This window comes from Aethina tumida, chromosome 8 (assembly GCF_024364675.1).
Source record: "Aethina tumida isolate Nest 87 chromosome 8, icAetTumi1.1, whole genome shotgun sequence".
Lineage (NCBI taxonomy): Eukaryota > Metazoa > Arthropoda > Insecta > Coleoptera > Nitidulidae > Aethina > Aethina tumida.
In genome coordinates, this window is record NC_065442.1 from 2,198,899 (window position 1) to 2,216,656 (window position 17,758).

At 35.7% G+C, this 17,758-nt stretch overlaps 1 protein-coding gene across 1 annotated transcript; it reads left to right on the top strand.

The window, feature by feature from the left end:
- Positions 1-249: 249 nt before the first annotated feature.
- On the top strand, positions 250-1,341 carry LOC126266382 (uncharacterized). Its single transcript, XM_049970284.1, has 2 exons — positions 250-883; positions 946-1,341. The coding sequence occupies exons 1-2, from the start codon at positions 857-859 to the stop codon at positions 1,339-1,341; spliced, it is 423 nt and encodes a 140-aa protein (XP_049826241.1). The 5' UTR covers positions 250-856.
- The last annotated feature ends 16,417 nt before the right edge of the window (positions 1,342-17,758 follow it).

Sequence of the window (17,758 nt, forward strand, 5' to 3'; positions counted from 1 at the left end):
GCTCGCTGGATTAGGTTAAAACGGCCAGTCGATTGTTCAACATCGTCTACAACTTGAAATGCTTGTTGTTGTTGTGGTTGTTGTTGTTGTTGTTGTTGTTGTTCTTGCGATTCAATCTCATCTATTATGTGTAAACTAATGTTGTAGGACTCATCGTCGTTATCTACAACGGAGGATTCAGCTTTTGGAAAAAAAATATAAATAAATTAATAAATATATAAATAATTTGTATACATATATATTTATAAATCAATTTACCATTGTTTGGTGTCAAGCCAAGTTCATCTATAACGTAGAAAATGATGTCTGAAGATTCAAGATTATTATCATCATTATCATTCACAAAGTGGAATGCGTTGTTTTCTGTAATAAACACAAATAAATAAATAAATAAAAATAAATAAAAACAACTTACCCATGATAGCAGAATAAAAAGGTGAAGTAGAAGTCTAAAAATAAAATAAAAAATACGAACAAAAATATTCGTGAGGATGATCAACAGAGCTATTCTTTCAAATAACAGTCAACAGTGTTAATAAACTGATGGTTAATGTAAGAATATGAAAATCTGAGCGGAAGACTCTAAATATAAGACCCTGTACCACCACCATCCCTACCATTACATTTCGAATGTGGGGGCGTTTCTTCTAGGGTGGTGATTTTTTCACTTCATTAGGTGGTGGTTGTTTCTTTTTATCTATTTGGTGGGAGTGGATGGTTACTTGTGAGTGGTTGACAACAAGGGTGTAGGTGTAAACAGTGAATTCCAAAGTGGGGTATTTTCTTTAAAACCATTTGTATTCTGAAGAATTAGACAGTCTAGAATTTTTATTTAATTCTTAAAATCATTGGCAATATGTCAGTCAGGGCAAACGTGATTGAGGTGAGTTTTTAGCTTATTATATTATTACAATTTACTTATTAAACATATATTTTCTTATATAGGAAAATTGGGACGACGATTGCGGCGGGCCTTCCTTTTTTGACACAGATTTTTACGTAAGGACGGAGAATCTACCGATCATCCGGTATCCACCTCACGGTCTCACTCGTGGGGAAAGAAAGGCGTTTAGACGTCGCGAGGGTGAACGTCACCAACGATTGAGGAGAGAGGCTGAGGCAGATGCGGCAGCGGAGGACGCTGAGGTGGTGGCAGCAGAGGCGGTGGCTAAGGCCGCTGTAGCCAAAGCCGAAGCGGCAGAGCGCCGCGCCGTTGAGGCTGCGGCGACACTTGCTGGTCTCCAAATGGAGGCTAGACGGCTCCGCATCATTGCGGATTCATCGAGTGCAACAGCGAGGGGAATAGCCGTCTCCCTCGATGCAAAAAGACGGCATAAATAATATTTTATATATATATATATATATATATATATATATATATTGTATTGAGAAAGAATTTAATATTAAAAATATACGTTACAAATAAATTTGAATGTTTTTTCAATTACCTCACTGTTTGAAAACATCGGTGATAAATATGATGTACAAAGTGCTGACATTTCATTTCAATGTTGGTCATTGAGTATCGCGGTAATGGTTTATTAAACTCTGTTATTGACAACTTACCGTTTGAATTACATCTACCATTTTATCAGTACTGTGGTCCTGGTACAAAATTGAAAAAACGACTAGCGAGAGGTGATACAGGTATCAACGAGTTGGACAAAGCCTGTAAACGACACGACATTGCCTACGAGGAAAATAAATCGCTGCAGGATAGACACAAGGCAGACTTTGTTTTGGAAAACGAGGCGTGGAACCGTGTAAAATCCAAGAACGCTAATTTGGGTGAAAAAGCAGCCGCGTGGCTTGTAACAACGGGAATGAAGATAAAAAGGAAGCTCGGAATGGGTCATCGCACACAACACCAATCAAAAATTTCATTCAAGAAAGACATTGTCGACAAAATCGATAAAAAGATTTTAAAATCGGTCGACATAAAACCAAGTAGCAAGTCACTACCAAAAATCGCTGCAGCGGCAATAAAAATAGCCAAAGTCAACACTAAACGAATTGGGGGTCGAAAAAACGTGAAGATACCTAGAACAATTCCGTTTAGTTCGAAACAAGGAGGAATTCTGCCATTACTGCCAATTCTCGCTGGTTTATCAAGTCTTGGAGCATTAATGGGTGGTGCTGCCGGTGTGGCAAAAACAATAGTCGACGCGAAAAATGCAAAGAAGAATCTAAATGAATAAAAACGACACAATCAACGCATGGAGCAAATAGGAAAAAAGGGTAGTGGATTGTACTTACGAAAAAACCCAAAAGGGTACGGTTTGTTCTTGGAAAAAATTCCAAAAAACTACCGATAAGAGTGCCCTCACGAGCACTCTACGATCAAATTTGCCAAACAATTGAAAATACCCTATTTTAGAGGTGTTTTTATGCGTGACGCTCTACCTTTGTATCCTAAGAAAAACGAAAGTGCCGTCGTGAACCTGGACGATTCAACAAATTACGGAACTCACTGGGTTTGTTACGCAAAGAGAGGAAATCAAGTCAAGTATTATGATAGTTTTGGGGATTTACAACCACCGTTGGAGATAATTCGATACATGGGAAAAAATTGTCAAATTTATTACAATGTACACCCTGAGCAGAAGTTTAATGAGTCATCCTGTGGTCGTTACTGCTTGAAATTTTTATACAATATAAAACAATGAATACTTTGTCATACTATAATAATAATAATAAAGAAAAATCATTAATTTTAATTGAGTTTTATTTGATGACACACACACACACACACACACACGCACACACACGCACACACTCATCCACAATTGCTGTTGTTGTTGTTATTATTGTTGTTGCGTTTTTCTATTATTTTGTGTTAAATAAGCAGTGAGCTAAACTATTACTCAGTCTTATTTGAAACGTTGTGAGAGCAATGTCATATATATTTACTCTTACAAGTACCAGCCACATATTAAATATCGATTTTGTAAATCCTATTCAGTTGGATCCCGAAGTACAGTACGGGCTCGCCTTAATTGGATTTCATTCGTACAACAGTATTCCGAATATTGATTCAAATTGTAATACGTTTAATTACCGGAACTTAGCCAATCGTATCGGATATATAGAAATCCCCGAGGGTGCATATGAAATAAGTGATATTGAAAAATATTTACGAAAGAGAATTATTCAAGATTCCATTGAAGACGAGTTAGCGGAAGGAAAGATTTTATCGATAAAACCTGACCATAACACCCTCAAGTGTGAAATATATAGCGAAACACTTGCAATTGACTTCAGCACACCGTCTTCTGTTGGGAAATTGTTGGGTTTTTCGGCAAAACTTCTAGAAACAGGAACACTTTACGAATCTGACTTACCTGTGGATATAGTAAAGGTGAAAACATTACATATCGACTGTAACATTACCACGGGTGCACACGTTTTACAAGGACAGACCGACACACACCATCTACGAATTTGCATTAGACAGCAACCCTGGCTACGCGATTGACGAAACGCCAAGACATATTATTATCCGATTGGAATTGAAAAAGCTCAGTTAAAATGGGTTTGACTTTCGATTACTATAATTCGGACAACAACAGTACAAATCCATCAGTATATGAAAAACCGTCATCGTGTGTGAATCAGCTTAATTATCAACAGCAAAAGAAGAAACAGAAGCAGAAGCAGAAGCGCAGGCCGAAGCAACGTTTGACTCTAGACAACGTATTGTTTTTACAATCACTGGGTTACAATGTCGTCGTACAATCAGGTGTTCGAGGTCTACCGCAAACCACGGTACGACGAAACAATTCAAAAAATGGAAACTCGCACCTATTACCCATACATAAAATCGTTCAATAATAACGACGTTATTGAAATCTCCATAAACCAGAGGGATTCCTGGGTACTGATGCACGAGGCGGCACTTACGAACTAAACGGAAAAGAAGTGGACTCTGTTCGTACACCGGGAATCGTCTCCACAATTAGAGGATATCTTTGTTACAATCAAATGGATAGCAATATTTTGAGTACGGCAGGATGGTGTTACCCAAACAATCTAGTTACGACCAAGAACAAGTCAACGTTTGTTTTAAGAATACCACTGCATCATCTGTTTGGTCTATTTATCGACTATAAACTAGCTCAATTTGGTAAACACACCTTAAGATTGGTCAGAGCTCGAAGCGATCTAGATGCTATTGTGTGTAAATCCTTGAAAGATACAGCACCCACCTCAGGTATCATCAAAATGACCAACATTTGTCTAAAAGCACCCATTGTTGTTCCAAATGACATGCTGAAAATAAAATTGTTGGATTCGATAAAAAATGATAAACCTATACTTTTACCATTCAGAAGATGGGAATATCATGAACTGCCACAATTAACAACTGGATCAACGAAGGAAATTTGGGGTGTGAAAACATGTACAGCTGTGGAGAGTCCACGATTTGTAATTGTTGCTTTTCAATCGGACAAAAGAGAAAATGATTCGGTTGATACGACCGTCTTTGATAATATGCACGCCTCGGAAGTACGGGTCGTGTTGAACGGTGAATATTATCCAGCTGAACGACAGGGTTTGAATTTTGCCAAACACAGTTATACCGAATCACATTACAACTATACTCAGTTTTTTAACAATTTCAAACATGATGCATCTCAAGCAAAGCCTCTACTCGATTATTCAACGTTTAAGGATAATACCATATTTGTTATTGATTGCTCCAAAAGAAATACAGCACTGAAACTGGGTACTATAGATGTTAAATTGGAAATTGAATCGAGGGTCGCATTTCCCCAGAAAACAAAGGCATATTGCGTAATCGTGCACGATTGTGTTTTGGAGTATCTACCGCTAAGTGAAATTGTACGCACTGTGACTTAAATATAAGTTGGATATCGGCATCACAATGTGAATAGAACGAGAAAATATTTCATTGTGTAAACACCACAACGTCCACAACACTAGCAAACACATGGAATCCAACAAGCCTGTCGACGTCGACGTACCGGCTGACAACAACAACAACAACGGCAACATCAACAAGAACAAGGAATGTGAAAGTATTGTTGCAATGAATTGCTGGCGGGATGTTTTCGAAAATCCGTTTAGATTTAGAAATTTAAAATGTAAACCTGTAGTTAGAATAATTACACCAAGAAATGTATTGTAAAATTAATTGTGTGTACGAGTAGTAAAAATATCATAATAAAAATCCTAAAAATGACAGCAGTTTATCATTATCGATTCGACACAGGGTCGTAAACATCCTTCAAACTGTTGTGGTTGATAAGATTGCAACCACATGTTGGGTGGGAAAAATATTTTGTGAGAAAACTATTTTAATGTTTGCCTAATGATTATAAACAATCCTAAATAGGGCAAGCAGTTTATCATTATTGGTTCGACACAGGGTCGTAAACATCCTTCAAACTGTTGTGGTTGATAAGATTGCAACCACATGTTGGGTGGCAAAAATATTTTGAGAGAAAACTATTTTAATGTTTGCCTAATGATTATAAACAATCCTAAATAGGACAGAGCAGTTTATCATTAGCGGTTCGACACAGTAAACACCCTTCAACCTGTTGTGGTTGATAAGATTGCAACCACATGTTGAGTGACAAAAATATTTTGAGAGAAAACTATTTTAATGTTTGCCTAATGATTATAAACAATCCTAAATAGGACAGAGCAGTTTATCATTAGCGGTTCGACACAGTAAACACCCTTCAACCTGTTGTGGTTGATAAGATTGCAACCACATGTTGAGTGACAAAAATATTTTGAGAGAAAACTATTTTAATGTTTGCCTAATGATTATAAACAATCCTAAATAGAGCAGAGCAGTTTATCATTAGCGGTTCGACACAGTAAACACCCTTCAACCTGTTGTGGTTGATAAGATTGCAACCACATGTTGAGTGACAAAAATATTTTGAGAGAAAACTATTTTAATGTTTGCCTAATGATTATAAACAATCCTAAATAGGACAGAGCAGTTTATCATTAGCGGTTCGACACAGTAAACACCCTTCAACCTGTTGTGGTTGATAAGATTGCAACCACATGTTGAGTGACAAAAATATTTTGAGAGAAAACTATTTTAATGTTTGCCTAATGATTATAAACAATCCTAAATAGGACAGAGCAGTTTATCATTATTGGTTCGACACAGTAAACACCCTTCAACCTGTTGTGGTTGATAAGATTGCAACCACATGTTGGGTGGGAAAAATATTTTGTGAGAAAACTATTTTAATGTTTGCCTAATGATTATAAACAATCCTAAATAGAGCAGAGCAGTTTATCATTAGCGGTTCGACACAGTAAACACCCTTCAACCTGTTGTGGTTGATAAGATTGCAACCACATGTTGGATGGGAAAAATATTTTGAGAGAAAACTATTTTAATGTTTGCCTAATGATTATAAACAATCCTAAATAGGGCAGAGCAGTTTATCATTAGCGGATCGACACAGAGTCGTAACACATAAACCCTACACCTAAATTATATTTTCATATTTCCGTATTTGTAATGAATTTCTATAAATTAATTAACCGTCTATATTTAACGTTTAGTTTCGAAATGTCATCGGTACCGAGCTCTTCGTCGCCGTCGTCGTAATCGGCGCCGTCGTTGTCACCGACTGGCTTTAATTTACGATCCGAACGGAGTACGTTTTGAAAATATTTACGTATATTCAAAAACTCTGTATCAGCCAAAGTACAAACTGCTCGAATCCGTTTTAAATCGTGTCAAAGGAATAGAATATTTTCAGTTTAGTAACAAGGATGAGTTGATTGAACCGTCGGAAGCTAAATGCAATTCGGTATTTATATTTGACGATGTTATATGTGAAAAACAGAATAAAATTCGCGAGTATTACTCCATGTGTAGACACAAGAATATCGATGCCATGTTTGTAGCACAAACATACACCAGTGTATCCAAGCAACTCATTCGCGACAACAGCAATGTAATTGTACTATTTCGACAGGACGAGAAAAATTTAAAGTATGTGTACAACGAACATGTGTCTCCCGACATGGCGTACGAACGATTCAAGGAATTGTGCTGCGACTGTTGGAGGGAAAATTATGGTTGTTTAGTGATTATTAAAGATTTTCCTCTGGACAATGGACGCTTCCGAAAAGGATTTGATCAATATATAAAAGTGTAAGTTTAACAAACAACGGAAACAGTCGTGACAATGTCGTCAAACAATACTCAGGTTATGCGTAAAATCGATGAATTATCCCGCAACATACGAAAAAAATACCAGTTACTTAAACAAGACAAATTGGATAGTGAAGCAGTGTTGGGTGAACTATTTACCCCAATCACCAAACCATTAACTGAATTGACGGCCAAATTTAAAAATTCTACAAAACAGACCACACCAGCAACAACACAGCAAAAGTTGTACAGCGACCCACCACAATTGAAGAAAATCGACGACGATGACGACGATGACGTTTCCAAACAGTTAGAATCTGAAGATGAAATTTTTTACGATCCGGAACAATCAACTTTGTCCAAGAACAGTAACAGTGATGGTTCATACGACAGCACAAACGACATGTCGACTATCGTCTACACTCCTTTGACTCGTTCATACTTGGACCTGTATTTAAATGACTCTAAAAATAGGGAGGTCGATAAAACGTACGGTGTAAAGTACGATGTAGAAACGGAGCGATGGTTGATTGGAAATTCTGAAATTAATTTCGATACCGAACTGGATCGTTTTACAATTGGAGGTCGAACGTACGACGGACGAAAAGGCATTTACGAGTTGCTGTTTAAAAAAAGTCCCGTTTTTTTTACAAGACACGATACAAAAGCGTATTTAGAAATTTTAAAGTGTACTAATGTACATCGAAGAAATTATGCACCTAATGGCTCTATAAGAGGCACGAATACGCTGAAATACAGAAAAGTGATTAAGCCGCTTATGGAACAATCAAACAAGGGCTCATCAACTGGCGATGGAAGTAGAGGAGGAGGAGGAGGAGGAGGAGGATGTGAAGTACAGCGACAACAACAACAACAACAACGACGACGACGGCAACAACGACGAGTACCCTGTAATACGTTGAATAAACCCATCGAATACGTTTATTGGGATGATGTAAACGAACTGGTACAACGTCTAAAACTATTGGTTTCGTCAAAACATGCCGGAAATAATGCACATGACAATGAGATTATTTCAATCATTGAAGAACTAAAAGAGAGTGGAATAATAAATTAAAAATTTTAATGCATTTTAATCAGTGTAAGAATGGGGCTTAACAAGTTCGGACAGTCCTCACGCAAAGAGTTCAGCAATAAGGATCATAAAAATTGCAAACCCGTCTTACTACCCTTTGAGTTTACTCGAGACGGAAATATTGATTGTAAAAGTCGAAAATTGTGTAATGTCTTGGCAGCCACGAACCTTCTCGACGCAGTAAACAAGGAATATGTAGATAAAAGGTTTGAGGATCATGAATACGAAATAATTGTTATAAAAGAGAGATTGGATAAAACTGTAGAATGGATATCATGGCTCATGAACCGATTAGATCCAGCGACACAATCAGATAACCAGTAAAGTGCGAGTGAAACCCTTCAGTTGACAGATGGCTAAACAGACTCGACATGGTAGCAGCAACAACAACAAAAACTACAACAATCGCAAACACCACAACGATAAAATTGACCTGGTAAATGAACTACACCGACCGATGCGTATAAATTTTCCAAGAAGACAAACCGTTGTTAAAGGATTGGATGATTTGTGGCAATCAGATCTTGGAATATTGGACAAGTATGCCAAATACAATAGAAACTATAAATACATACTGGTTGTGATTGATTGTTTCTCAAAGTATTTATGGGTAGAACCATTAAAATCTAAGACGGGGACCGAGGTGGCAAAAGCATTTGCAAAAATACTGACGGACAGACGACCGAAAAATCTTCAAACTGATCAGGGCACAGAATATTTCAACAGTTCATTCGAGCGACTGATGAAACAGCACAACATAAATCATTACAATACGTTTAGCAGCAAAAAAGCAGCGATGGCTGAACGTGTAATACGAACAATAAAGGAGAAATTGTATAAACATTTTTCACTGAATGGAGAATACAAGTGGCTAGACGTAATTCTTAAAATAGTGTCGGATTATAACAATACAGTGCATCGAACAATTAAAATGAGACCGTCGGATGTGAACAAGGAAAATGAAGAACGTTTATACAGAGATGTGTATGCTGGCATTAAAATATGGACGGGACAGGGAAAATTTTCCGTCGGTGATTTTGTACGAATTAGCAAAGCAAAACATGTGTTTGAAAAGGGATACACTCCAAACTGGACCGCTGAAGTTTTCAAGATATTCAAAGTGGTGCACAGCAATCCGAGAACGTACATATTAAAAGATCTTGAGGGTACCATAATCAATGGTGGTTTTTATGAACAAGAACTGCAAAAGACAAAACACCCTGACCTGTTTCTAATCGAAAAGGTTTTACGTAGACGGGGTAATTTATTACTCGTCAAATGGTTGGGTTATAAGAAAGAAGAATGGATTGACAAAAATAACGTTGTAGAGTAACCTGTAGAGACATGTTGAGATTTGTCGAGACCTGTTGTACAATTTTCTGGGGGTTAGTTGGGTGAGATTTCGTTATTTGTGTATGTGTATGTAAGTTTAGTAGAGTTTCAAAACTCGGTCCGTGCAGACTAAATAGTGAATAAATTGTAATAATAGATAACGTAAAAAAGAAAAAGACAACGAGATGAACTTTACGGACTCTTGTGGAACAACAGTTGTGGATATTGCGGAGCAAGGCATCAATTACAATGCCGAGTTGGATCGCATGTGGAGGAACTTTCAAGTAGAGATTCAGAAAGAAAAACATCTTTTGTTTTGCACCACCCACGAATTCAGTCATGTTTGCCAATATGAAATTGAGTGTGGATTAAGTGTTGTCAGAGACTGTACACCTGTAGTTAGAATAGTGAACACCTGTGAAGATGAAACCAACGCATCCTTTGACATTGAAGAATGGATAAACTTTATTCGAATTATTCAGAATATTTCAACTGCGCAACCGGAGGAGATGAGCAGTTTATCAGTTACATTTCAAAAAGTGTCCGAAGAAATTTGTTTATCATACGATCCGATATTTAATTGTGTAAATTTATATCGAGCAGACAGTTGTGTACTTTTACACATGTGCGACATTGAAAATATTATTTTGTTAAATGGTATAATATGTAGTATAATAGAAATCTTGACAACGGCATTCCCCTCTCCTTTTCTTCCTCTTCATACCGATAATTGTTTGTAATTGTTAGAATATGTACGAATGTTACATTAATAATAATTAAATTTATATTGTAATTATTGTAGGTTTATCAGTTTAGTAATTATATTTGTAAAAAATATTATCCATTTTGTGAAATAAATACTGTATACTCTATTTCATTGTTTTATTTACATACATTTTAATTTACGACTAGGGCATTTTTATTGTGCATCATTGTCGTTCATTCAAGTTGAGATTTGATAACTTGTACAGACAAGTTGGATTTACTCTGTCAAGTCACGCCTACTACTACCACCACCACCAACACTATTTTGTGATTATTGGTCGGGAGGGTGAGGGTGAACTTTACTTTTTACATTTTCATTCTCATCGGTGTCATTCCATCAGTGGTAGCTTTACCATCACCATCATCATCACTATCATCATCATTAATCAGGGTAAGTACAAATAATTAATAACTTTTGTATAAATGTATGTTATATGAATATTTCTCTAAGCAGTGAACAGAAACATGGATTTGCAACAAATCAACGCTGTAACCGATCAGAACAGAAAACCCATATCCAAGCTGACCAGTCTAGAGGAAGGAGAAGGTCATTTGATACTCGGGATGAGGATAGTGAATGGCACATTCGGTAAAAGTGTCTTGGTGGAGTTGGAAAAAACTGTAATGTTTCTGCCGAATCGAGCGACCCATGTACTGGAGGCCAACATCGAGAAGTTTGAACCGGAAAAATACTTGCTTGTATTCACAGGTCAACAACTCATTGGTGGTTACTCCAAGCCACTTGCCACATTTCAAATTGTTACGAAATAATAATAAAAATTATACATTATATAAATACACAATAATAAAATCATAATTATAAATTAATTGCATTTTCATTCACTCTTGCGTCTTCCTACGTTTTTGGCCTGAGGTGGCCCTCGACTCATACACTCGTGACGTCACTTCTACGCTTTTGGTCTGAAGTGGCCCACGAAAGGTGCGCATGTCATACACTCGTGACGTCACTTCTACGCTTTTGGTCTGAAGTGGCCCACGAAAGGTGCGCATATCATACACTCGTGACGTCACACCTACGCTTTTGGTCTGAGGTGGCCCACGACAAGGGTGGCGCTTGCCCACATACCGACAAAGGCTATAAAACCATCACAAACAGATGAGTGGCGCGTGCCCACATGCCGACAAAGGCTACAAACCGCCCCAAACAGAGGGGTGGCGTGTGCTCACTTGCCGACAAAGGCCAGCAACCACCCAAACAGATGGGCGGCACGTGCCGACAGGGTCGTGACGTCACTCCTACGCTGTTCGTCTCAAGTGCCCCACTGGCGCCGGAGGGGAGGGGGGAGTCGTGACGTCACACCTACGCTGTCTGTCTCAAGTGCCCCATATTCTACTCATATCTATGAGAACATTGACTGATTCCACCTCTCAATCCCCTCTCCACAAACAACACAGTATCGACATTTTGAATTAATTCCAACGAACATTTAGTATAATATAACATAGCATCCCAGGAATATCCTGGTAATGTATAATAGTGTGCAGGATCCAATTTATAATTTTTATGACAATTATTGCGAAACTCTTCAAATACATCCGTTAATAATAGTACGTCAGTTTTTAAATATAAGTCCGAATACTCACCTAAATTTTTAATGTTAAATGCACGCCAAACGTTTTGACAATGTAGATAATCCTCATTGCTAAATCTATTACAATCGTTTAAGTGGTTTGTAAAATGTTCGATGGATGGTAAATGTTCCATCGACAATTTATTATATGAATCCAAATAGTCATATGGAAAATGACCCTTTTTGTATAACAAATATAAATTTTCATCAGATACATTCGCAAATTCCGTATCTAGAATGGGTTTCGTTTCTAAATTTGATGCCAACTTTGCCAAACTTGTTGACATAAATCTAAATGAATCGATAAATCTAAATCTAATATTTGTATTCTCGTCAACAATTGAAAAAGAAATGTATTTTTCCTTGTTTTTAGGCAACACAGTTATTTTATCAAAATTTACCATTTCTTTTATTATAAAATGTCCATCGTAACCGGATAAGTTGTGAAAGACAACTGGAATCATAAATTTGGTTTTATAATTTAAATTACAATGTTGATGTGCCACACCGCGAAATTTTCCTGTAAAATGACAATGATCTCGAACAATAATTGAATGTTGCATAAAGGGAACTTGACAAATATGACAAATAGAAGATGATGATGATGATGATGATAAATTATTATTGTCGATCATGGGTTCAATATGTATCATTTTTTCCTTTACAAATTGAGAAATTGTTTTCAGTTGGCTATTAAACCAGAGCATACAATCACTCTTGCTACGATAACTTTTATAAAATGATAAACTATCGTCATATGAACACTTAACATAAAATCCTACATTAAACAACTCATGCTTTTGATAACGTCTAGTATTAATCAAATTTTCACCATCATCATTATCATCATCAGTAAATGGTGAGAGAATTGTTTCGAAATCAGCATAAATAATGAATGGAACTTTTTCCTTATTAATATAATTTCTAAAACTTATATATTTGTAATCTGGAAAACTTATTTTATATTTGTTATTTTTATTACAATATTCAATGTGGTCTTTTAATTTATTTGTATTACTAAAATAATTTAAACATCGATCGCAAATGTGCACTTGATTGTGACTATTGGATAATTGACACGATACTAATCTTGAAAGATTTTTAATATAGACATAATGATATCGTAAATCATCATCAACATCATCATCATCATCATCATCATCAATTTCAGATTGATTGTATTTATTGTGAAATATTAATAGATTAACATGTCTATATAATTTTTCTTCAGTCAAACGACACGGAACCACCATCATGGAACTATTTTTTTTCTTACCACCCTCATCCTCATCTAAAGTATATACATTAATAGATATTTTATTCATTTTTTCAAATTTTTCAATGGCTCTCATTGAAATTGGAAACTCAATGTTAGATAAATTTAAAACTTCATCAAAATGTGGATCTGAGGATGTTCTATATGGTTTACCTCGAGGTGGAAACAGAGCTGAAACTATTGACCATGCAAAACAAAATTCATCTGAATTTTGAACATTAATACAAGCTTTTCTATTTTTTATGAATTTAGGTAGTTGTAAAAAGGATGAACCACCATTTCCCATTTCATATTTATTCACATTTATTTCAAGGTTTAAAATCCTATGTAAAGCCCATCCACTATCACTTTCTTGAAACTCTTCTAATTTATTCAAAATTTTATCTACAATATGTTCAACAAACCATTTTTTTAAGTCAGACCCTGAATCCAAAATCTCATTTTTAGTATTGAAATATTTAATTTGACTTTCCCCATTAGAATTAAGAAATGCGCCGCTAAAACAGGAGTTTAATTTTATTATCCTATGTGTTTTAAGAAATTTTTTAATATTACGTCTAAATAAAAGAAAGTTATCATTGAAAAAATGAATAACATCTTTATGTTGCAAATTAATAATAATAGCTGTTTGTATGCGAGAATTAAAGCATGTATTTAACATTTGCCAACAAACACGATTTTTTTTTTCGTTTTTATCGCATCTCGTGGCATCATGTTGTTTAAATATCAATTGTTTTTTATATGTTCTCATTAAGTTTATATTAGCATATAACTTTCTTTTTGTGCTAATACTTAAATCTTCTTGTTTTATCGTTTGCAATATTAGTTTAATGTTACTATTAATTATTTTTTTCCATTTTTCAATTTGTGATTTACTCATTATAGTAACTGCATGATTAATTGTATTAACTATTTCATCGCATACATTACTAATTTCACAGATATTATTATTATTGGTTATCATATTTTTACAATTAAAAATAAATTAATTTTCTATTATTTCAATATCAACCGTATTGTGAGGCAAGTCTGCTTTATATATAAGTGAATATTTGTCAGGTTTAAATTTGGAGATTTCAGCCTCTACTATGGGTACTAGTCTTTTGGGTAGATAAACTATTTCATCATCCAATTCAACTTGTACTGTTTTTCCATATTTACTGTCCACTATATGCATATCCCTTATAATATATTTTTTTTGTTTTTCCAAACTTCTTATTGGTGAATATTTCTTCAATTGAACCTTCGAATTAATTGCGTTTACATTCATTGTTCTACAAATATTTATTGTAACTAAAGAGACATATAAAACACACAAAAAAAAATAATAAAAAGAAAAAATACTTACATTTTTATGTTTATAACGCAGACAGATACAAACTCAAATACAGACAATTGCAAAATTATTGTCGATGGATATTTGTTTCTCTTCGAACTGATTCATTTCTAAAAAATGTGTTCAATTTATATCTGCATGCTCCCCAGATGCTACCTACCGTTTTTTCTTTTTTTAATAAAACCAGATTTTAAAACAGTACACTGCAATTGCAGCTGCTGTACGATTTATTAATCAAGTTATGGATCCAATTTACACTGGTTTTTAATTTTTTTTCTTTTTTTGCGGACCATATTTCTATATAAATAGCGAGCCCAGACTTACAGAATTACTATCATAAAAAATATTCACACAGTAAGTGTATGTACTATCGCGTTCATAAGTGGTCTGCCACTTCAATGACGTCAGACCGTAAACGGTCACATTCAGTATTACCGTGCACTGCCGACTCGATGTGGTGGGGAGTCGGCACTGCCGAGACGGCAGATACAGAATGTGACCGTTTACGGCCTGACGTCATTGAAGTGGCAGACCACTTATGAACGCGATAGTACATACGTATGTGCTAACCACAACAACAACAACAGCAACTGCAACCGCAACAACAACAGCAACAGGAACCGCCACAGTAACAGCAACTGCAAACGCAACAACAACAACAACAGGAACCGCAACAGCAACAGCAACTGCAACTGCAAACGCAACAGGAACCGCAACACCAACAGCAGCAAAATGTATATCAAGTACATTATAGATATGGATGGGTTCAACGTGAACAAAGAGTTTCTTCCCAAAGAATTGGCTATACTAGACACGGATACTGAACGTACGTATTTACATTATTTTAAAGTGGGTTCGTTCAGATCCCTGTCTGATAAAGATCGCCGAACGACGGTATGGTTAAGGAATCACCTGCATGGATTAGATTTCAAAGATTACAAAGATGATTTGGAATCTAATGAAATTTTTTCTATATTGGAGGGCCTTTGCCGTACCGCCGAGTCTGTGAATGGGAAGATAGCTTACAAAGGTGGTACTTGTGAAAAGACTTATTTAAATAAAATAAATTATGAGCATCTAAGTTTTAATATTGAGGAATTTGGATGTCCAAAATTAGATATATTAATTAAAAGTTATAATCACAGTGCCACTGTAGCTGCTGATCAAAATTGTTCACGGCACAACCAATTGATTAGAACTAAATCACCTCCCCACTGCCCACAAATGGAGGTGAAATATTTCTACGAATTTCTTAAAAGGAATAATTGGTTGTGCAAAGGAAAAGAATACTCATGATGGTGTAAAGATCTGTGGTGGGGAGAAAACAAAAGTTCAACGAATTCAATAAATACATGATGCTTTATTGATTTTTTTCTCAGTATGTTTTTGATGTATCCTACTACTACTACTACAACTACTGATAGAAGAAAAGAATTGATATTTAAAAGTGAAATACATTTGGGAAAATTGAGAAAACTTCAACAAGACATTAATTTATATGTACTGAAACGTGAGTTGTTGATGAAATTAAGAAACTTAAAATTATAAATTTGTATGATGAACCAAGCAAGCATGGAAACAGTGAGTGAAACGATTCGCAAAATAGAACAACTATTAACGGAGAAAGAAAAATCATTGTGTTACTGTATTAAAAATAAACTGCTTTATATTAAAAAATAACTGGAACATTGTTTTGATGATGGGGAGTCATCGGAGCAACGTATCATTTTAATATCGAGGTCAACTTGTTCAATTATGTGTCTGGATCATTGCTCTTAATAAACAGGTGTACGTGATTCAAGGTACTCCGGTACGTATTAATTGCATTCGCAGTCAAATATGCACAACGAGAACAACAGAAGCAGCAGCAGCAGCAGCAGCGGCGACGGTGGTGGTGGTGGTGTTAGTGCATGATAAAGGTGCGTGCGGAAATTATCATGAATATTAGAACTAGAAGCCAAACAAATAAGACTGTTAAAAAGTTAGAAAGGTTTTTAAAAAAATGGAATAGATGTAAAGGAAGGGGAACAGCAGCAACAAGAGCAGCAGATTTTGACAGAAACAACACATGGATGGATGAGTTGGAGGAACTGAAAGAAAAAATAAGTAAAGAAAAATTTGATTATCTTGTAAATTTAGCACTGTACTGTTCTTGTGGTTGTGGTCAATTATTAGATACTTGTCAGGAATATATAAGTAATAATAATAATTATAATTATGTACCTTACATTAGTAATGTTGGATTAGTTAATTTTAAAAAATTAATAGATATAAGTGATAGGATTTGGGATAAATATGCAGATTTTTTATGTCAAAGGAAGCATTGAAGGTTGTGTATGTGTGTGTAATTAATAATAATAATAATTGAAATAAATGTATTTAAATAATTGTGTGTGTTTTATTATGCTTTTTTCTTCTCATTCGTCGTTGAGTGGGCGGGGCTTTCTATATAAGTCACACATGTTCAGTGACATCAACTTTTTTGGGGGGATAAGTCACATGTCAAATTATTCACGCATTCCCATTGCTCAACAACTTAACTTTGCAAAATTTCAAGAGTTCTCATTGGCCAGGAATGCAAATAAAACTAATTCCCTATTGGTCTCCATCCACAACAAGTAACACCCCCTTACATCTCATTAGTCTACAACAATAGACCACACCTCCAACAGAGCAGGGGGCGTGGCATCCACACAAAAGGGGAGGGGCGAGCGCTGTGATTGGTCAGTGGGCCAGAAAACGCTTTGTCCTAATTACTTATTTACTAATTTCAAATTATATATGAACCGCAATGTTGGAGATTCAAACCGAATTTCATATATTCAAGTTCGTGTAACGCTTGCTTTAAAACACTTTTTTACTTCGCGGCTAATGTAAACATAAGCATGCGGGTCCCCTCCAGTAACGACCCGAACCCGAAAAACCGAATCTTGCTGAGTCCAAAGGCACCGAACTTGTTTAACGAAAATATAAAGTTCGCAAAAAGCCCGTTTCCGAAACGGCCACACTGCTCACGACGCATGCGCTAGATAATGTTCCTTAGTAACGGATTCTGCAACTTTACCTAGTTTGTATATTAGTTAGGCAGTAATCTTATTTTGCTAGTTTTTGTGTAGTTAACATCTAAGCAGTGTAAATTATGAAAAAATAAAATGTCGAAATATTCAGTTTACGACAAAGATCTGTTTCTCCAGATTTTGGCGGG

What these genes read in the sequence shown, in the direction of transcription:
- LOC126266382 (XM_049970284.1), top strand. Translation starts at nt 857, where the DNA reads ATGTCAGTCAGGGCAAACGTGATTGAG. An exon ending in TCAGGGCAAACGTGATTGAG is followed by an intron (nt 884 to 945) that starts GTGAGTTTTTAG and finishes TTTCTTATATAG; the next exon opens with GAAAATTGGGACGACGATTG.